At 46.0% G+C, this 23,289-nt stretch overlaps 1 protein-coding gene across 1 annotated transcript in view; it reads left to right on the forward strand.

The window, feature by feature from the left end:
• The window catches only part of LOC148481864 (dachshund homolog 2-like), a 324,209-nt gene extending 301,279 nt beyond the window's left edge, over positions 1-22,930 (forward strand). Inside the window, exon 13 of the mRNA XM_088452903.1 lies at positions 22,122-22,930. Coding sequence (XP_088309029.1) covers positions 22,122-22,159 — 38 coding nt within the window. The 3' untranslated portion in view covers positions 22,160-22,930. The remainder of the gene's footprint in view (positions 1-22,121) is intronic.
• Positions 22,931-23,289: the final 359 nt, after the last annotated feature.

Here is a 23,289-nt window from a genome sequence, read left to right on the forward strand (position 1 = left end):
CTTGTAGCATATCTAGCCCAAAATCTACAATACTAAATTTGGTCATTCAAAAGGGGCGTTGATTTCGGGGAAACTGGGGTAACGCACTTCACCCCTACGTCATGACATGATCAAAAAAACGGTGTCTATTGTATCTACACTACATGTAGTTATACTGTATGAGAACAGAGACCTATATTACATACAGAGCAAGTTATTATACATTTATCACCAGTGATTATTTTCGTGGCGGTCCTCAGGCGTGCGCAATACCGACACCTTTATTGGTCCAATATTTCATTCTTGTAACAGACGCAGGAAAATCATTTCAGAAATGAATAAAATAAGCGTCTGCACGTTTAGGGACTGATTCTGAGCTACAAGCCGATATTCGCACAAATTACCAATGTTTTTCAGCTGCGCATGCGTCCAAGTCGCTAAAGAGTTGCACAGAGCCTGCGTCCCATAGAGCGCGCACACGCAGAGAGATCCACTGTGTTATGGGAGTGTGATGGGCGTGTTATACGGGTGTGGCAGGTGTGTTATGGGGTGTAGCGGGCACGTTATGGGGGCGTGGCAGCATGTTATGGGAGTGTGGCGGGTGTGTTGTGGAAGTGTTCTGAGAGTGTGGCGTGCGTGTTATGGGAGTGGCGGACACTTTATGGGAGTGTGGAGGGCGTGTTGCGGGAGTGGCGGGCGTGTTGTGGGAGTGTGGAGGGCGTGTTGTGGGAGTGGGGTGGAGCGTGTTATGGGAGCGTGGGGGGCGTGTTGTGGGAGTGTGGGGGGCGTGTTGTGGGAGCGTGGAGGGCGTGTTGTGGGAGTGTGGCAGGCGTGTTGTGGGAGTGTGGCGAGCGCGTTATGGGAGTGGGGGGGTGTGTTATGGGAGCGTGGGGGGCGTGTTATGGGAGTGTGGTGGGCATGTTATGGGAGCATGGCGGGTGTATTATGGGGGCGTGGTAGGCATGTTATGCGAGTCTGGTGGGCATGTTATGGGAGTGTGGCAGGTGTATTATGGGGGTGTGGCGGGTGTATTATGGGGGTGTGGCAGGTGTATTATGGGGGTGTGGCGGGTGTGTTATGGGGGACATGGCGGGAGTTTTGTATTACTGGTTGTGGAATCAGGACTTGTTTCAGTGATTTACGCTAACCTGATGGTGATCGCACATCCCCGATGTTTAGGGGTCTGCACTGGCGCAGCACCTGTTCTGTGTATGCGCAGAATGGGTCCTGTGATCTCACTCGCAGAATCCCCACAAGCCGCAGCATGACTGACATACTGCGATGTTTGTGGGGGGTGTAGCGGGGGCGTGGCTGCACACCATTCCCAGAAATGGTGGCGTGCCACCGCTGTTTTCCGGGAGGGACAAAGCCACGGTCTGCGTTAGTGGATGCAGGACACGGTCAGGCTTCAGCTTCCGCAGCCCGGCCAAAGGAACAACCATCACCACCAATGGTCGCCATGGTCAGTCGCAGCACTGAGATCGTAGATGCAGGAAGGAGGAGACTGTGTCCCACAGACCCCTCCTGCTGTATTAGCATTTTACATGGACGGACTTGCGCAGCCGCTTGTGTGCGTCTCTGCAATTCCGTCCATCTCTGAATCAGGCCTCAGACGCTTAATGGCGTACATTGGAGGCCGTACTCAGGTGGAGAATCTGCACCTTGCATGGGGCTAGTGCAAGTCCCGGTGGTGCGTCCGATGATAGCGTCTAAAGATGCGCCAAGCGGTGTTACGGCATCTAAAGACACATAGTGGGCGTCGCAGTCCTGGCACAGTTAGACGCAGGGATGTACACCAGGGGAAGGGCGGATATTAGCATATTCGCATAAAGTCGCAGAAGCAACTACGGAAAAACTCGCTAACGCGGTGGCAGCAGCTGGTGTCTCGGAATCAGCCCCTCAATGTGGAAGCTGCTTTATATCTTATATCACCGTGTGACTTTAGGTGAGTACCGCCAGCTACGTGCATAGGACAAGAGCCAAGTGGGATGTCTTCTGCGTAGATGTGCCCAATGTTATCCACACTCATAAATATAATCCCACTTACCGGGGAAAACAATGAAATAATTTACATGTCTGATCCCCGGATCACGCTGTGACATACTTCTCCTAGTTGGCTGCGCTGGGCTCATAGCGCTCACACGGGTTTGGATCAACTTGTCAAATGCCAGCGTCTTTGTATGTAGTTACAAGCACAGGAGACGTTACGCTGACAAGTGACAGTTACAGTGATAACTCCCCGTGGTACGGCAGATAGGTGTATTGTGATTGTGTACAGGGTGGGTTTAGCTGGTCGGACTCCTCTCTGAGCAGTGTATCCGTCTGCGTGCTCAGAATACTGATGCCCAGATAAGTGGATTATGCAATGTTCTGATGACACAAGATCTCTGCAATTTAATTGAGTTAGTGTTTTGGAACATGCTTAGAACTGCATCTACATCTTATTCACATAATGGATTCAATTGTAGGTCTATGTGTACAGCTCCGCTCCTGAGAGCTGCAACACTAAAGAGCTTGTTCTGTGAGTCAGCACCTCTGGGAGAGCCGTGGCTGGTGAATTATTGAGAACATTTTTTGTGAATCCAGTTTACAATGGCATTAACCTGATGTCTCTGCAGCCTGGCCCATCGTTATGTATCACTCCTAGCTGGCGGCTTCACCCTCGTTAACACGTTTGCAGGTTTCTTATGTGACCCCCGTAACACTCACCCCCGTAGCACTTGGCGTCAGATTCTCATTCTGGGCTCAGAAATTATTTATTTTTATTAAAGAAAGGAGAACGAGCGGCTCTAACCCTTTACATAACATTGATGGACGACCAATATGTACAGCAATTAATTTTAGCACCTAAATTAATTGATGGACTTTTCCCTGTAATGCGAGATTAGCGTGTAAGACGCACTTACAATATTTGAAAACAGAACGCAATCTCAGCGTAATTCCAACAGGCTGAACTGCTCCGCGTCACAGCTTAAACGTGCGAGCAGTAGACAGATAGCAGATGATTGCGCTCCACACTCCCACAACACGCTCGCCACCCTCCCACAACACGCTCGCCACACTCCCATAATACGCTCGCCACACTCCCATAAAACGCTCGCCACACTCCCATAATACGCTCGCCACACTCCCATAATACGCTCGCCACACTCCCATAATACGCTCGCCACACTCCCATAAAACGCTCGCCACACTCCCATAAAACGCTCGCCACACTCCCACAATACGCTCGCCACACTCCCATAAAACGCTCGCCACACTCCCATAATACGCTCGCCACACTCCCATAATACGCTCGCCACACTCCCATAATACGCTCGCCACACTCCCATAAAACGCTCCCCACACTCCCATAAAACGCTCACCACACTCCCACAACACACCCACCACACTCCCATAACATGCTCGCGACACATCCCATAACACGCTCGCCACACTCCCATTGCGCCTGGATTCACGGGAGAAATTTCCATCTCCACAATGATGACTCTCTGCACGGCTTAAGATACCTGACCTTTGCACAGATCACAGTAAAATAATACATTAGTACAGGTATAACATCCGCCTGGTGTTTGTGAGTTAGTATGGGGCCATATACAGTATTTGTCACTTCTAGGTTTCCAAACTCCGCGTGGAGCTATGCCAGTGTCATTCATTTTATTTTGTTTTAGTTTTGAGTGGTTATCTAAAATAAAATAAAAAATTGTTTATTAATGTGAATTGCACCTAATTCCTCTATATAAAACTCAGTGTCGTGTTATCGATTTTATGAAGTCTTTTTTACAAAATGGTGATAAAAAGCATAATCCCGGTGTTGGAGCCATGTTTTTACAGCACTACAGCGTTCAGATGTTTAGTTCTTCCCTTATGTTTTAGATATTTTGTTGCCATGTACAGTATAGTCAGTTATTTTGATGCCATGTACAGTATAGTCAGTTATTTTGTTGCCATGTACAGTATAGTCAGTAATTTTGGTGCCATGTACAGTATAGTGAGTTATTTTGTTGCCATGTACAGTATAGTCAGTAATTTTGGTGCCATGTACAGTATAGTGAGTTATTTTGTTGCCATGTACAGTATAGTCAGTAATTTTGATGCCATGTACAGTATAGTCAGTTATTTTGATGCCATGTACAGTATACTGTAGTCAGTTATTTTGTTGCCATGTACAGTATAGTCAGTTATTTTGCTGCCATGTACAGTATACTGTAGTCAGTTATTTTGTTGCCATGTACAGTATAGTCAGTAATTTTGGTGCCATGTACAGTGTAGTCAGTTATTTTGCTGCCATGTACAGTATAGTGAGTTATTTTGTTGCCATGTACAGTGTAGTCAGTTACTTTGGTGCCATGTACAGTATAGTGAGTTATTTTGTTGCCATGTACAGTGTAGTCAGTTATTTTGTTGCCATGTACAGTATAGTCAGTCATTTTGATGCCATGTACAGTATAGTCAGTCATTTTGTTGCCATGTACAGTATAGTCAGTAATTTTGGTGCCATGTACAGTGTAGTCAGTTATTTTGCTGCCATGTACAGTATAGTGAGTTATTTTGTTGCCATGTACAGTGTAGTCAGTTATTTTGTTGCTATGTACAGTATAGTCAGTTATTTTGTTGCCATGTACAGTATAGTCAGTTATTTTGTTGCCATGTACAGTATAGTCAGTAATTTTGTTGCCATGTACAGTATAGTCAGTAATTTTGTAGCCATGTACAGTATAGTCAGTTATTTTGTTGCCATGTACAGTATAGTCAGTAATTTTGTAGCCATGTACAGTATAGTCAGTAATTTTGATGCCATGTACAGTATAGTCAGTTATTTTGATGCCATGTACAGTATAGTGAGTTATTTTGTTGCCATGTACAGTGTAGTCAGTTATTTTGTTGCCATGTACAGTGTAGTCAGTAATTTTGTTGCCATGTACAGTATAGTCAGTTATTTTGTTGCCATGTACAGTATAGTCAGTTATTTTGGTGACATGTACAGTATAGTCAGTCATTTTGTTGCCATGTACAGTATAGTCAGTAATTTTGGTGCCATGTACAGTGTAGTCAGTTATTTTGCTGCCATGTACAGTATAGTGAGTTATTTTGTTGCCATGTACAGTATAGTCAGTAATTTTGGTGCCATGTACAGTATAGTCAGTTATTTTGGTGCCATGTACAGTGTAGTCAGTTATTTTGTTACATTATAGTCCGAATCTTAATGCTTTATTGATTGTGTTTCAAGAAAGGGTCTGTGCAAGATGTCGGCCATATTCTTTGCTTTGCACCTGCAATAATTGTTTCAGAAGGTGCCGATCAGGGTAAATTTCATTACAGAGGCAGTCGCCTGATTTAAGCCCTCGTGACGTGCGTTGTCATTTTATTACACGTGTTTGTTTTTCACCTCCACTTACTGTACCCACTTGTATAACTGTCTTATGTTTTGCCCCATTTCTTCCCTTTGCCACCACACGGACACATGACCCTCACTTGTCCATTTGGGTGGTTTACGCCAGTACCCTTCATGTTACATGTGTGTAGTCTTCTGGTTTTTGGTAACGTTTTCTTACCTTATGTCTTATTAATAGAGTAATCCTCAATAAAGGTTGGCGGTTTATGTAAAACATTCCCATGGGCTGTGGAGTTAGACTGTAAATGCGAATGAGATAAGTCAGCAGCCAAAATACATTCATTAAACTTATACAACCTGCGTGTAACCCCCCCCGATCCAATCCACCCTCCTCCCCGTTTCTGTGTAAGTGCTCGTGTACACAGATGTTATAATCAGACCTCTGTTACTGTACATAGCTCCAGCTATAAACTCTGCACACACCAAATGTCTATTTATCCCGTTATTGTCTGCTTTCTCTATTTTCTTTTTATCCCTTCTCTTTTTATAACACACAATGATTTACCCGGCATTTTCTCTGCTAAAATGTGTGTCCTGAGGGAGAATTACTATTATTGAAGGATTTTCAGCTCTCTGAGAATTTGTGAGATCTTTACTCTGTGTAAAACCCTCTCCCAGTGCCTTGCTTATTAAGCCAGTCATGCATTTCACTGTAGGTTATAAAGCCAGACAACGTGCACAAGGGGGCCATAAGCATATTTTAGTGTTACGGAATATCATTTATACAGTTTTTATATAGTCAGTATTACCCCCAGAGAACCAGATTAGGCTTTAAACTAAATCTACAGTTTTGCTCACCTTTATATAATACTCGCTTTAATGGAATGAAACTCACGTAAATGAATATTTGATTAGAGCGAGAACCCAGTAAATGAAAGCATTTATTGCACACAGACTGATACAAATCTTCCACACGCAGAACAGTGAAATGCTATAAAGCGGTGTATCGTTTGCATTCAACTGTTTTAGAGAAGCTAAGTGGTCTCCTGTGCTGCGAGTCTTGTTTTTGCCAGAGCGCATTATTCAGGGGGGCACCTTACCGTTCCTGCTTATCCGCCAAAAAAATGACTTTGTAAAAAATTGTAATCTGTGCCGCCGACGTGGAAACAGTCATGTAGAGAACTGTCTCTGTACCGTCACCAGCAGCAACACAGACGCTGGGACGTGTAATTTTATAACGAAGGAGGAATTATTGCTCAGAAAACATTCACCAGCCATTCAGCTAGCACAATATTCCTTTCCAACGTCTCTACTATACAGCCTGTAATATGCAGGCTGTGTTGCCTGGAGAACTTTGACTTGGATGATGTTTTCCGGCCAGGCAGGATGGTTCTGTGTGTTGCGGGTATCCCTTGCAAGTGTTGTGATTTTGGCGTAGCAAGCAGGAGTTTTAGGTAGATCACATTGTCTGGTATTATTGGGGGAATCCCACACTGCCCAGTATAGTTACAACCTAGCAATGTGGGGTGGTCCTAAAAATATACCAACCAACCCCCTGGCATAGTCTACATAAACCATTGCCGTTTATAAAAAAAAAAAAGGAAAATGTAATCAAATAGCATTTCAAAATAAATATTTATGCAGCACTAGTTACATAGGGGCCTTGGACCAACCAATCAGCTCCTAACTGCCATGTAACAGGCTGTATTTGAAAAATGACAGGAGCTGATTGGTTGGGACTTAATCTCTTTTCACTTTTTCTCCATCCAAGGCTTGGTAAATAGACCCCAAAGTTTCTTATATAGATTCTGTGGGCGCTTTTAAAAGTGTCATTTGGGCCTGAATCAGCGCGCACCGCTGAACGCAGATTCCCAATGGCCGAGAAACTGCGCAGCCGCCTGACCCCTTCTACCGTTTGTGGGCGGGGAGGGGGCGGCGACAGCCTCTGATTCCCAAAACGGAGGCATGTTGCCGCCGTTCGGGGGGGGGAAGAGGCCAGGACGCCGTAGGCTGACGGAGATTTCCTGGCCTCTTTCTGTCATCTGCGGCGGCCGGCTGGCGTGACTGCATGGGTCACTTAGCCGGCCGATGTTCCCGCAGATTATCCGATGTTACATTGCACAACGCAGCTCTGATAAGTAATGTATATAGTAGGTGTGATACCTCCTGCCGCATTACCATATTTACATTGGTGCCTGCGTGCACCAATGCAATTCCGTCCCGTCACCCCCTTTGTCCTTGCTATAAACAGAGCGTTAAACACAAAACCCTCCTGCATAGTGTAGTATTATTATTATCCTTTATTTATATGGCGCCACAAGTGTTCCGCAGCGCCTTACATAGTACATAAACAAATAATTTGACAACTGACTTATAGTAAAAAATAGGACAAACATGGATAATATACATTGCTACATAAGTGACCATTACACCTAGATATGCAACAGAGCGTATGCAACCAAGTGTTAGGTGCCCTGGTGGGGGGTAAGAAATAGGTGAAAGTAAAGTAAGGAGAAGTACAAGAGGGTAGAGGCCCTGCTCGTAAGAGCTTACATTCTAAAGGGAATACATCCTCCCCCCCAAGTGCCCTACCCTAATCCCCCCTCTAAGTGCCTAAACCTAACCTCCTCCCTCCCCGCTGCCTAATCCTAAATCCCCCGGGGGGTGCCTAACCCTCCCTCTCCCTAGCCTAACCATAACCTCCCGAGGGGGTGCCTAACCCTAAGTCCCCCCCGGGAGCCCTAAACCTAACTCCCTCCACCCCCTCCGCGGCTGTCCGCTCGCGGCGCCCGGGATCCCTTCGATTGGGATGCCGGGCGACGGTCTCCCGGCGTCGGGGAAATGAGCGTCGTCTACATCTAGACGCCTGGCATTTCACCCTCGCCGGGATATGACAGTCGGGAAGCCGGCTTCCTGATTGCATCCCGGGCCACATTTGGGCTCCATTCCAAAGCTTGGGAGCAAGTCCGGGAGTCTGGGGGAGCAGCAGAAGAACCTAGCACTGCCCTGGACATATATGTACATATTGTTCTCCTTATACCCTGGATAGTGTATTATTATACAGTAATAATGATGAACCCTATTGATGGTCTGTAGCAGTGCACCCCTAACATTGCATGTTTTCCAGATCTCCTAGTTGATGCACAGGTTATTTATTACTAACTCACACATGTTAAAAGATCCACACGTGGTGCTTCTTATTTCATTTATGATACTGAATAGAACATGCAGCACTAGTAACATTCTATTATATTACTATTTCTATTGTGGTCATGGTGTGGACTGGGGAGGGGGGTTTCCAGGCAACCGGAACCCCCCCCCACCTACCCCCCATGTGTTTGCCTATAGTATTGTACTAACAAAGCACCTTTACTGGGCTTACAGAGAAAGCTAAATGCTCTGTTTTGTTGCATCTTTCAACCAATGAGATAGCAGTAGACTGCTTTAAGAAATGTTTCCTTCCTTTTGCCTGTTTGGTTACTGTTAATAGGCCCCAGCGTGTTTTTCAGCACTTCTGGACATGTTTTCTGTACATATTATGTCTAGTGTCATCTGGGTGATTTTTGCAGCACCGAATTTCAAGTCTTGCACAAAAATAATACAACGACAACAACGACAATAGTTTTTCATGCAAAACATTTAGTCCATGACGCACAGATTTCAGTGACCATAACAGGGTTCAGATCTCTCGTGTTTTTGTAACGCTGAGAAGTGATTTGGCTGAAACTTCTGTCACAAACTCCCGCAAGTAGTTAAATATGTTTATTTAACCCATGCAGGCAAATGCCGCCGCCTGCTGTGTGTGTTTAGCACAGCGAATGGTTACACACCAGTACACATTAAGGCCCTGATTCAGAGCCGGACGCTCTGACCAGAGCGCTCGCTCTGAATCAGGGCCCACCTCCATTAAAATGGAGCGTCCTCCTGGACGCTCGTATAGCTGTGGGTCACCACCCACAGCATATACGAGCGTGCAAAAAGATGGTCGCGATGGTCTTGACCATTGCGACCATCGGACTTGCGAGTGAAACCCTGTGGTCGGGTTTCTCAACCGCAAGGCCAGGAGTGATTTTGGCTCTATCAGAGCCAAAATCACTCCCACTGACATCACTAGTGATGTCAGTGGGGCCGGCTTCAGACGTTAGGCATTCCCATAGGAACGCCTCCGTCTGGCAGGCACGCCCCCGGAACGCCCACCAAAGGGGGCGTGCTGTCAATCAACATCGACAGCACGCCCCCTTTGGTGCGAGACCCGGAGCGATGGAAAGTCCTTCGCTCGCCGGGTCTCGCGCATGCGCACGACGGAGCTCCCTCCGTCGTGCGCATGCGCAGTGGGGAACATCGACCCACTTGCGAGCGTACTGCCGCTTGCGAGTGGGTCTGAATGACCCCCTAAGTCATTGATTAGTGCATGAAATCAGAATGAGAAGTGATTGTCTCTAAGCAAATTCCCTTAGTCATGTATAAGTAGCCAGCGCTCACTTTAGCTAAATAAACACTAATTATATATGAAATGTAAAAGGAGGAATTGAGAGCGCAACCTGAACTTCTCCCCAGAAGATGAGACGCCCAGACGGACACGTTTATATATTATGTTCAGTTGTGTCTCGTTTGTGTGGATTTTTGTGTTCCTTACATGTAACCATCATAGCTACATACTAATACAAATACATGACATACAGTATATACCGTATATGGTATGTAGTCGGGAAGCTGGTGGACCTGATCACTACAGCCGGCTTCCCGACTGTCATATTCTGGCAAGGGTCTAAAGAGAGGCGTCGATATGCTGACGCCTGTCATTAGACATACACCGGGAGCCCGACGCCCAGCATCCCGATCGAAGGGACGCTGAGCTCGGATAGCCGCAGGGGGATGGGGGAGGGTTAGGTTTAGGCTAGGGGAAGGGGGGTTAGCGTTAAGCACCCCTGGGGGGGGGGTCTTAGGGTTAGGGGAAGGGGGGGTTAGGTTTAGGCACTTAGAGGGGGGTTAGGAACTGGGGGGAAGGCTAGGTTTAGGCACCCCTAAGGGAGGGTTAGGGGGTGGAAATAGGTTAGTATATACTTACCTTTGACGACCGGGATTTCCTCCTCTGCCGGGATTCCGCTGTCGGGATTGCAACCGCCGGGCATGGGTACCAGCGGTAAATCATACCGATTCTCAGTATATAGCTCTGGCGAAATATTTAGTGAAGGAGGAAAAACAATGAGAAACTTTACCACTTGTGTGCAGCATAAACTGTAAATTGCTTGGCATATTATTCAGCGCTGGCCGGTATAGTATAATACAGGACCCGGTCGTTTCCCCATGATACAGGGTCAGAACCTTATTTCAGACGGCAGAGAAGAGACTGTCCCAGTGGTTCTGGTCATCATACTCTCTATATTAGGAGGGCATTGATTGGAATGGGAGCTATTCTTTCACATGGTGTCAGACAACAGTATGCATTACTGATTTTAGGAGGAACCGCCGCTGGTGGTGTCGCCCTGAAATCCGTTGGGTGCAAAGTGTCAGGACCTCCTTATCTGGACATAGGAATACCCCCATGTCTTATTACAGAACCTATCACTGACTGAGACACAATACGGAGCTTTAATAATTAGCTCCGTCCTGAGAATAAGTTGCATTGTTTCTTTATAGAATGTCTTTGCTGATTACACAGGAGACCAGTACACTTTAAGGGGTATATTTACTAAAGCAAAAGTTTTTAGAAGTGATGTTGCCTATTGCAACCAATCAGATTCTACTTAACATTTAACTAGCACCTCCTAGAAGATAATAGCTAGAATCTGATTGGTTGCTATGGGCAACATCACTTTTAAAACTCACTTCTAAAAACTCTCACTTTAGTAAATTTACCCCTTAGTATCAAAATTAGGAAATTAGGAAGTCCGTTCTGCGACCCCGTTCCCGTAGGAATTAGCCTGTTCCAGGTGCCATTTAGCCTAATCCCATATACACGATCTGCTCCTGGCTGTATGGGTCCCACCAAACCACCATATTATTATATTAGATCCAGCATCATCTGGTCTGTACCCGCTGGGGCCCCACAACCAGTGCGCACAGAGAGCCTGAATTAATCAGCAGACATCGGCGCACAGCGCTTCAATCAGGAGATGTTTCTAAATGGAAATCTTAAATAATGAAGTATTTTCAACTTTTTACATCTTCACTTCATAAATAATACACAAATGTCAGAGCTGAGGGTGCTGTTTTTTCCTTAAAACAAAATATGTTTACTGTTAAATAAAAGATGATAAAGATTATTGTTGGTGTATTATTTAGGGATTTATTTAGAGTATAATAGAGTTTGGGATGAGGAATGTTGATATAAGCCAACAATTCATTTGAAACATAGAGACTGATTCAGAGCCGCTCGTAAGCGGCCGCTCGTTCGCTCCGAGCGATGTTTGCCCAACTGCGCATACGTACGGATCGTAATACTCATGCGCGAACCAGTCAGTGCGGCCGAAAATCGTGTGCTCGCAAAATAGCGAATGCCTGCTAATATGAGTGACAGGAGGAGGCGTATGTGGGTGGTAACAGGGGAAGGTGCTTGAAAACGGGGAGTGGAGATCAGAACGCAGGCGTGCTTAAAGGTCAAAACGGGCGTTTTAAGGGTGTGCATAATTAATACAGCAGCGTTATTGACCACGTCACTGGGTTATTTTATAGCCAGAACTGCTCGCAAAATTGTGGTAGCAAAAACCAACCACAAGAATAGCGAGCAGTTCATACCCTGGTCGATGTACTCGATTAATCTAATAAATAGCGGACATGACGTAGGATGCGAGCGGCCAGGGGGCATATTTTTTCAAAATACGACCGCAAGTTTTGTTCGCTCGTTCAGACATAGAGGCGTGAACAGACCGCAAAGAGCGAACGGTTCATTTGAATAGCCACCCCTATTTTCTGAACGAGCGACCGTAAATAGCGTCCGGCTCTGAATCAGGCCCATAGTTCGGAGGTTCTGGTTACACACAAGGCCGTGAACGAGCATTATGCTTTGTTTAATGTGTGTTTTAGATGAAGTCATAGAGGCAATCGTCCAGCCCCCTATTAGATTTTATGTAACCCACCCTATGTGCTAACAAGTCTCAGTGGTATTACTGGGGAATACCTCACTGACCTTAATAGTACCAGCCAGCGCCTTGCTTTGCAGTCACCCACACATACAGTAATGGAGGAAGACTTTTTTGGTGGGCCAAGCCAATACCCATAAGAATGCCTCCTATCCATGCGCTAGGAACGTGTGACATTTTTGAGGCATGAGGCATTAAATGATTCCAGTCCTCAATTTTCCAGATTAGGAGAATGATTTCTTTAGCACTCGTATACATTTATCTTATATGTGTTAATGTCATACTAACATGGATCACACCACTCGACCTTTAGGAGTTTGGGACGGGGACTGGGGCGTGGCTCCACCATAGTGGGCGTGATCACATCATAGTGGGTGTGGCTCCACCATAGTGGGTGTGATCACATCATAGTGGGTGAGGCTTCATCATAGTGGGTGTGGTCACATCATAGTGGGTGTGGTCACATCACAGTGGGCGTAATCACATGTCGAGAGGTAACACATTATGTATATTACCCTTCTGACTGCAGATGAGCGGGTACAAGTTGTGTACAAGATTGCACCGATATATAAGAAGTATTTCATTACTGATCATAAAGGAACATTTGGTGCTTTGGGAGTAAGCATATTTACATGTATTTTGCACAGCATGATAAAACCCTGCCTTCAGATTATGAGATTAGCCTGGCGTAGTCTTGAATACATAATGCTAAATATTTGACTTAAGCATTCATTTTCATCAAGTGTGCTGTTGGATACAATTAGACATATTTGCACCATTGAAGACCAGGGAATTAAAATTATTATTTAGGAATCATTATAGTAACACTCACTTTCCACCAACGATAATACGGGACGAGGTAGCGCCAGGGAGAGAATTGGTTCTGCCGACCCTGGTGCAGTACACCTGGCTGGCTATCAGGGGCTGCCGATATCACAGCAGAACCATTGTAATAAATGATTTATTCCTAGAATAAATCAATGTCTTAATGCACCAATGTTTCAAAGTGAAAATATATTCCCAAAATAATAAATAGCCCTATCTCTGTGTTACCTTGTACACTATGCACTGAGCAGTAGGTGATTCGCTCTCATTGGTACATTGTGAGGGATAAAAGGGGAACAATGGCCCTCATTCAGAGCCGTATGCTCTGAGCAGAGCGCACGCTCTGAATGAGGGCCGCCCTCCATAATTGTGGAGCGTCCTCCTGGACGCTCGTATAGCTGTGGGTCACCACCCACAGCCTATACGAGCGTGCAGTTTGATGGCCGCGATGGTCTTGACCATCGCGACCATCGCCGCTGCGAGCCGGAGCCTGCGGTTGAGTTTTTCAACCGCAAGGCTCGGAGTGATTTTGGCTCTATCAGAGCCAAAATCACTCCCACTGACATCACTAGTGATGTCAGTGGGCTGGCTTCTGACGGGAGGCGTTCCCTTGGGAACGCCCCCGTCAGTGAGGCACGCCCTCCAAAGGGGGCGTGCTGTCAATCAACATCGACAGCACGCCCCCTTTGATCAGACACAACGAGCGAAGGAAAGTCCTTCGCTCGTCGCGTCTGGCACATGCGCACGACGGAGCTCCCGCCGTCGTGCGCATGCGCAGTGCACAACATCGACCCACTTGCAAGCGGACAGCCGCTTGCGAGTGGGTCTGAATCAGGCCCAATGTTTCAAATATATTTATAATTACCTGGAGAGGGAGGATGACTGTTCCCAACAACCAACACAATCCTTGCACTTGGCAGGTAGACTTATAATAAATAAACCTTATGGTATCACCCCGTAATGGGCCACAATTGACAATGTATTGTAATCATTGTTTCTGATTAGTTGTAGATTTTTGCAGAAAATATAATTTTGAATTGCAAAAAAAAAATAAAAAAATCCACCAGCCATCGTTCTTCACGCGCATGCGTCAGAGGTGTCGAAAGGCCGGTCTCCTCCTCCTTCACCTGTTTTGGCTGTCGCAAGGCTTTTTTGCCGATCGGATTCCCAATCCTAAGGCCAACCGGGCAGGGTGACCTCAGTGACGTGTGATATACAGGAGGTGTTGTAACTGGAGAGCGGAGGAGACCTTGAGGGGATCTGATTGGCTAATTTGAAGGTAGAAAGAAGCGAGAGCAACCGGGGGGCGCCCCATCACAGACGAGGGGTCATGCCCGGCGGTTGGGTAGGGTCAAGTGGCTGACACAAATCTAATTAACTGGATGCTTGTTAAATATATCATTGTATTTATAAAATGTGAGGTGGTAGCGCAGGGATCAAGGCTATCTGAGCAAGTAATGAAAAATGCACAGAATAAGCCTATAATAAGACTATAGATAGATATACAGTATATATATATATACACATTATTTATTGTACCCAGTGAGACATTGCATCAGATGCTACATAATTAGCGGTATCAATAGAGTCATGTGAAAAGCATTCAGTAATTCGGCGTTCTGTAAGCCCTGTCATTAGGAAATCACATTGCCCCATATCGCCCTCTCTGGATAAATATTGCTGTGTTTCCCGGTCGGCTGAGCGGTTCCCAGGCTCCCGGGCGTTCCTCTGGAGATGTATTCTTCTGTCATCTTCCTGCTCTTTCTTGGTGTTGATGCCCAGAATACATGTTAGATCATCTTTCCTTGGCTCCCCAAATGCAGGAGCTCAGCTTTTCAGCTCCTAATTAGCTGCTTCCTGCCCCTAATGAAGCGAGCGCGCCGGCTTTGGATTAAAATTCAGCCACTGTGCGCTTTTGTTTATGCTTCCAGATGTTTTCGCTTTTATCTACGAGTTACTCTGACAGCCAGCGCTAAATGATAAATCACTCGTGTTATGGCTGAAATGCATTTTGAAATTAAAAATGTGGCAAAGTTTGAAATGGCTCCAAGGATCGGTGCCACTTAGAGGGTCAATATCGGATCTGTGTCGCTGCGACGTTCTCAATTGGCGCATATGTAAAGCTAGGGACAGAATTGATGTCCACATTACTACACGGGATGATTATCGTTTTCACTGTGGTATGACAGGGGTTAACCTCGTCTGTGCTGGAGGAAAAGCAACGGACTAAGCTGTGCCTTATGCTCACAGTTCATTGGGAGTTTTACATCACAGGCATTTATCAGCCACCGTCCGCACTTATAGCGATTACGGCAGCTAAACTCCTCTGTACAGCTAAATATAGGCCTGGCGCCATTACTGTCATTACCTCAGCAGCTTCCACTTGGTTACGTTAGTAAAAGTTCCTTTAATGTGACCGATTGCAGCTCTGTCCTGCTCTGGGGCCCTGTGCGATTACGAACGCACATCGACCGATTCTTTATTATCGTGCATGCATCTAAATCTCACAGCGATCGCACTGCGACTACGAACGCACAGAGGAATCATCGCAAAGCAAGTAACAGACTATCAGTGTTTGGGGGTGGTAAAGGGGGCTGGTGGGAAGAACGCAGGAACTTCTGTCCGTTTAAACGCCGTTTCATGAGAGCTCTCTGCGTGCGAGGAGACTTGCAGCGTCTGAAGCTGGTCAGACCTGTTGTAAATGCTGCATGACTGCCCGATGTATGTCGATGGTACCGATGTTTAGGCACAATAGCGACATCGGATGCATATGAGTGGGCGTCTTTATGCCAGCTGAGCTTTGGCGACCATTAGCATACTATTGCAGCTGCGTTCCGTGTGACTTTGCTGCTGTGATTGCGTCTGTGATCGTTACTGAATCAGGCCCTAGGTCACTAAGGAATCACATAACGCAGGGCTCTTCAACCTTGGCCCTCCAGCTGCTATGGAACTACACATCCCAGCATGCACTGCCACCTTTTTTGTATAACAGCATGCTAAAACTATGGCAGTGCATGCTGGGATATGTAGTTTCACAGCAGCTGGAGGGCCAAGGTTGAAGATCCCTGACATAACGGATACATCTGCATTGCTGAGACGCCATCGTAAAACGTTTAGTTTAGTGGTAAATGATGATATCGGGAGTTTAGATGTCAAATTAATTTGTTTCACTTTGTGCAGCTGCTACAAGTCTGCAATTACTCGCATTGGTCACCGTATAGGCAAAATGTTCACTATTATACTGTAGTTTAGCCAGGGTGCATCTTACCGCATAAAAGTCGCGATGCCCAGGCGGCATGGACAAGGGTTAAATAGGCTCCGTATGATCTCCTCTCGGGAGCTCTGCAAAGAATTCAGCCAGAAATAAGAGGAAAGCGATGTAGTACTGTAGGTTATTATCTAACGTTTAGGCAGAGATATCATAGACCTAAACTGCACAATGTTCCGACAGTTATAGAGGAGCAAATGGGATCACAGGTTTGGGTTTGTCTCCCTGGGTTTAAAGCACCTACAGTATTGTCTTCATTGTTCCTGTAACAATGGGAAGTGACAATATTACCATATACAGATCTAGTCATACACCCGACGTCTATACGCCGCCCGGCTCTGAGAGGAGCAGCGTGCAGTATTTTTCTTTGCATTTTGCGTCTCATACGCATCCCAGAACCCGCAGAAAGCAGCTGACGGTGTAGCAGAGATACTGGGCGGCGACATTAACCTCACGGGAATTGGTTTTACACACGTACAAAGGAGAGGGACCGTTTAGCGCGACTAAAGCCACAGTATGAGTGAGTAAATCTCATTCCACCCTTTACAGCAATGATCCCTACTCATCCCTACCCACTGTCACAACAGGGACGGAGGGTATACAGGACGGAGGGTATACAGGACGGAGGGTATACAGGACGGAGGGTATACAGGACAGAGGGTATACAGGACGGAGGGTATACAGGACGGAGGGTATACAGGACAGAGGGTATACAGGACGGAGAGTATACAGGACTGAGGGTATACAGGACTGAGGGTATACAGGACGGAGGGTATACAGACCGGAGGGTATACAGACCGGAGGGTATACAGGACGGAGGGTATACAGGACGGAGGGTATACAGGACGGAGGGTATACAGAACGGAGGGTATACAGGACGGAGGGTATACAGGACGGAGGGTATACAGGACGGAGAGTATACAGGACGGAGGGTATACAGGACGGAGGGTATACAGGACTGAGAGTATACAGGACGGAGGGTATACAGGACGGAGGGTATACAGGACGGAGGGTATACAGGACGGAGGGTATACAGGACGGAGAGTATACAGGACGGAGAGTATACAGGACGGAGGGTATACAGGACTGAGAGTATACAGGACGGAGGGTATACAGGACGGAGGGTATACAGGACGGAGGGTATACAGGACGGAGAGTATACAGGACGGAGAGTATACAGGACAGAGGGTATACAGGACAGAGAGTATACAGGACGGAGGGTATACAGGACAGAGGGTATACAGGACGGAGGGTATACAGGACAAGCCTTCTAATAAATAAATATTACATTTACTTTTAGTAGCAAAAAAACTAAATTCTCTGGTCCTGGATATCACCTCTGCTCTTTGTGGGCTCACAGGCATAAATCCAATTTAATGTCTCCTCTTATACCTCATAAATCTCTTTTTGTTTTTGTTGATTGATTTGCAGCTGTCATTTTATTTCAGGGTTACAGACAGCAGATAACGGATTGCCGCCTGTTCTGTATCTGGCCCTAAAGGACCAGGCTGAGCTGCTGTATTACATGTTACAGGCAGTTGTGACATCCTGCACACAGTGGAATAACTATAAATATTGCTCCCCCCTGCCAAAAATGTTTCTGGCGCCCCCCCCACCACGGCATTTTGCTAAAATAATTACAGGGCCATTATACTCAATTTGGCTCCCAGTGCAAGAGTTAAAAATGTGCCCCCACCCCCCCCCTAGACAGCTTACAGTATTTTTCCTCCTTGTAGTAATGTCCCTTACACATTATGCCACACACCGTAATGCCCCTTACACATTATTCCATACACCATAATGCCCATTACACAATATGCCACACACTGTAATGCCTATTACCAAAGTGTCACATATTTGCCCCCTGACACAATTTTATACCCCACAGTAAGGCTTCTAATTACTTTTAAATTACCTGCTCGTCAGGGGTCTCATGCTCGTTGTCAGGGGTTTTATGCTCATTACCAGGGGTTTCATGCTAGATACACAGGGTCTCTGGGTTTCATGCTTGTTGTCAGGTGTGCCATACCCGTTGCCAGGGGCTCCATGCTCATTGCCAGGGGTTTTACGCTCGTTGCCAGGGGTATAAAATATATTTATTTGGGAGTGTATATAAATGGGGGCGCCAGTGCTACTTTGAATTCACAGAGCATCCCTGCTAGTCACAGAGCACCGCTCCTAGTCACAGAGCATCCCTGCTAGTCACAGAGCACCACTCCTAGTCACAGGGCACCGCTCCTAGTCACAGGGCACCGCTCCCAGTCGTATATAGCATCCTATACTGCCAGCATCCCTCACACTGCATTTATATGTTCAGTACACCGTGTATCACAGAGCACCAATCATCATCACCATAACGAGCATCCTGCACAGATCATCCCTCCCGTACACAGACAGAGCACAAAAGCAGAGCATTGCTCCAGTACACAGAGACAGAGCATTGCAGCCTGCACACAGCAGCATCTGGTACACATCCAGCATCCTGAGTGGCCTGTGTGTGGGGGGCGTCAAGTTGTGGCCACTGCAGACCCATCGGCTCCTCCCACCGGTCTCTGACAGCCCCGAGGAAGAGGAGAGAGAGAGAGCCAGTATGAGTACCTGTCAGATAGCAGGAAGTGGCTGTACACCTCCGTCTCCTCGGCACAGTACAGCGCGTGCGGGAGCCCCTGGGTGCAGGGCCGGTGCAAGGTTTCTTGGCACCGTAGGAACTTCTTCAACCTTGCACCCTCCACCCCCCTCTCGGATAGCTAGACAAGTCCTTATACAGTGCCCCAGTAGTACTCCTCCTAGGCGGCGGCCACTTTGGGAGGGCCGTTTTCAGCAGATTTCATGCGAACGTCTAGTCCGCATAGAATCTGCAGCCACCACGCCCCCAAGCCACCGAGGGGTCTGCGGGGCTGTAGTTACGCCACTGCCTGCACATACATTTATATCAGCTGTGTGGGAAATGGGATGTCTACCTTCTGTAGTGACAGTCTATGACTGCAGGAGGAAGCTCAGTGCAATACATATAACAGTCACCTGTTCTTCCACCTGCGGAGTAACAAAGACTGCTAGAGAGGGAGAGGGAAACTCCTCACCACCCTTCTCACGCTATTACCCACAGTGATACTAGTACAGTGACTGCAGGAGGAAGCTCAGTGCAATACATACAACAGTCACCTGTTCTTCCACCTGCGGGTTAACAAAGACTGCCAGAGCGAGAGAGAGGGAAACTCCTCACCACCCTTCTCACGCTATTACCCACAGTGATACTAGTACAGTGACTGCAGGAGGAAGCTTAGTGCAATACATATAACAGTCACCTGTTCTTCCACCTGCGGAGTAACAAAGACTGCTAGAGAGGGAGAGGGAAACTCCTCACCACCCTTCTCACGCTATTACCCACAGTGATACTAGTACAGTGACTGCAGGAGGAAGCTCAGTGCAATACATACAACAGTCACCTGTTCTTCCACCTGCGGAGTAACAAAGACTGCCAGAGAGAGAGAGGGAAACTCCTCACCACCCTTCTCACGCTATTACTCACAGTGATACTAGTACAGTGACTGCAGGAAGAAGCTCAGTGCAATACATACAACAGTCACCTATTCTTCCACCTGCGGAGTAACAAAGACTGCTAGAGAGGGAGAGGGAAACTCCTCACCACCCTTCTCACACTATTACTCACAGTGATACTAGTACAGTGACTGCAGGAGGAAGCTCAGTGCAATACATATAACAGTCACCTGTTCTTCCACCTGCGGAGTAACAAAGACTGCCAGAGAGAGAGAGGGAAACTCCTCACCACCCTTCTCACGCTATTACCCACAGTGATACTAGTACAGTGACTGCAGGAGGAAGCTTAGTGCAATACATATAACAGTCACCTGTTCTTCCACCTGCGGAGTAACAAAGACTGCTAGAGAGGGAGAGGGAAACTCCTCACCACCCTTCTCACGCTATTACCCACAGTGATACTAGTACAGTGACTGCAGGAGGAAGCTTAGTGCAATACATACAACAGTCACCTGTTCTTCCACCTGCGGAGTAACAAAGACTGCCAGAGAGAGAGAGGGAAACTCCTCACCACCCTTCTCACGCTATTACCCACAGTGATACTAGTACAGTGACTGCAGGAGGAAGCTCAGTGCAATACATACAACAGTCACCTGTTCTTCCACCTGCGGAGTAACAAAGACTGCCAGAGCGAGAGAGAGGGAAACTCCTCACCACCCTTCTCACGCTATTACCCACAGTGATACTAGTACAGTGACTGCAGGAGCAAGCTTAGTGCAATACATATAACAGTCACCTGTTCTTCCACCTGCGGAGTAACAAAGACTGCTAGAGAGAGAGAGAGGGAAACTCCTCACCACCCTTCTCACGCTATTACTCACAGTGATACTAGTACAGTGACTGCAGGAGGAAGCTTAGTGCAATACATACAACAGTCACCTGTTCTTTCCCCTGCGGAGTAACAAAGACTGCCAGAGCGAGAGAGGGAAACTCCTCACCACCCTTCTCACGCTATTACCCACAGTGATACTAGTACAGTGGCTGCAGGAAGAACCAGGGTGATTGGATTATGTATCACTCTGCACTTCCTCCTGACAACTAATCAGTGAGTGCCCTACAGAAGAATACTGTTTTTGTCCTTTGACTTATTTTTTGGGGGAGGGAAAGGGGGGGGAGAAGGCGTACTACCTCGGGGAGGAACCAAATATATGGTTCAGGGCATGGCCAATATACATAATACATAATATTATTCTGTGCAATTTAAATCAGGGGTCTTCAACCTTTGGCCCTCCAGCTGCTGTGGAACTACACATCCCAGCATGCCCTGCCACAATTTTGATATAACAGCATGCTAAAACTGTGGCAGGGCATTCTGGGATCTGTAGTTCCACAGCAGCTGGAGGGTCAAGGTTTGAAGACCCATGATTTAAATTGTCCTTTTCAGTATATTTTAATTAAAAATGTATCATCCACTTTCTTCCTTTAACTCCCCCATTGCAACTCTCTTTATAAATACATGGAAATGATTCAGTCTAACCTGAGCTCATGGTTACAGCCGTGTATAAATTAGAAATTATATCATTATCAAGTGATGGGTAAAGTAAACCTAGAGAGTTCTTGGTAGCAAGTTAGCTGAAAACTACAGGACTAAACTCTAACAGAGGAACAAGCACTGTATTATACGGTAACGTGCCAAAACTAAAACCCAATCTATGGATTTTAATGTATTGATTTCTGTATTATTAATGTCTTGACGCTGTGTCGGTGACTTCTTGTTCTTGGCGGTAACAGAATGTATACACTGCGTTTCTTCCCAGTTTTAATGCAAACTGTGTATCAATCATTGCTAGATTTCCTTGGGAAACAGGCGTCATCCACATAGCAAATAGTCCGGCTCGTATCGTTACAGGCAAAGTGCTACATTGCAAAAATGAAAGGAATTAATCATTGTGCGCATGACGTCTCCGTAGTGTTTTTAGTAGTTGTGGAGCACTGGGTACATCTACGATCAATACAGGCAGAAAATGGACATTGAAACCAACGTCACAATGAATATTGATTTGAGTTTTTGCTTCACTGGCAAATTGCATAAATGTGTTTTTATATATTTTGGTTTTTTTTGTGCTTTTTGTAGAAAACAGGACGTACATAAAACCTCCGATTATGTACTGAAGATGAGGTCGGAGATTATGCTGTTCACCAGAATGGACGCTCCCAGCCTTCGCTGCCTTCAGTATGAAAAGACGGATCGTGAATTGAAGCATGAAACGTGGAGGACTTTTCCGAGCTGTTTCCGCAGTTGCTGCATCAACAACTGCGCTGTCATACTGATAATACGGAGAGATTTCCTGCAAGACGTTCCTACAAGACCACCCCGCAATGACACCTAGATCATAGCTCCCAAAATAGAAGAGAAATTGACATTTTAAGCACATCTACTACAACCACACCCCTCCTCCCACCTGGATGTTTTTGTTTTGCTTTTTTAACCAGGAATACATTTTATTATCCAACTACAACACAAAAAATTATTCCATACTCAAGTTCTTACCAGCTCCCCTAGTGGCTGAATCTGGAATTGTTTCTCTCAGATACCACTCATCACTGAACAGTATAATTGTGTTTATAAATTTAGCTTTGTTTACTGAAGCGGATATTCAGTATATATATTACATTTTGGAAAGAAATGTGTGTAAATTTTTTTAAGAAAAATACAATGCTGTACAAACTATTCTTTCGTTAGATGTCAAATGAAGAACGAGACGGACGCCCCATCCTGGCGGAGAGCGAGATTAAGGCCTTTCGGCGCTTGGCTCAACAATTTGGTCTTTTAAGAGAAATGAACTTACGGTAGAGTGTTAGATAATGGAAACTTTTAAGTATGGTTTCTCTGTTGTACTATATTAAGTTAAAGTATAACTTTGTTAAAATGTTCTTGCTAAGATACAGTATTAAAACTTTTTTTTTTTGTTTGACTTTTGAAATCTGTACTTTTCATTTCCCATCAAATATTGTTCCTAGTTTACAGAGACATGTGTCAGATAGAAATAATATATCTGTGTTCATCAAGTGTCATACTGGGGGATTTGCAGGCACTTTGGAGTTCACACAGTGATTAACGCGTTTTACAATATAAAGCGCAGTAGTGCATGGCTTCGTACCGGAAAGGATATAAATATCTACTGTACGTAGTTATCTGAACCCAATTAAATTAATCTCTTCCTTAAATATTATTACATACTTATGATGACCTCCAGTATGCGACTGGAATATGTTCCTCCAAGCACCTACAAAAATATTTA

The sequence above is a fragment of the Taudactylus pleione genome, unplaced genomic scaffold (assembly GCF_031769625.1).
Source record: "Taudactylus pleione unplaced genomic scaffold, aTauple2 ptg000557l, whole genome shotgun sequence".
Taxonomy (NCBI): Eukaryota; Metazoa; Chordata; class Amphibia; order Anura; family Myobatrachidae; genus Taudactylus; species Taudactylus pleione.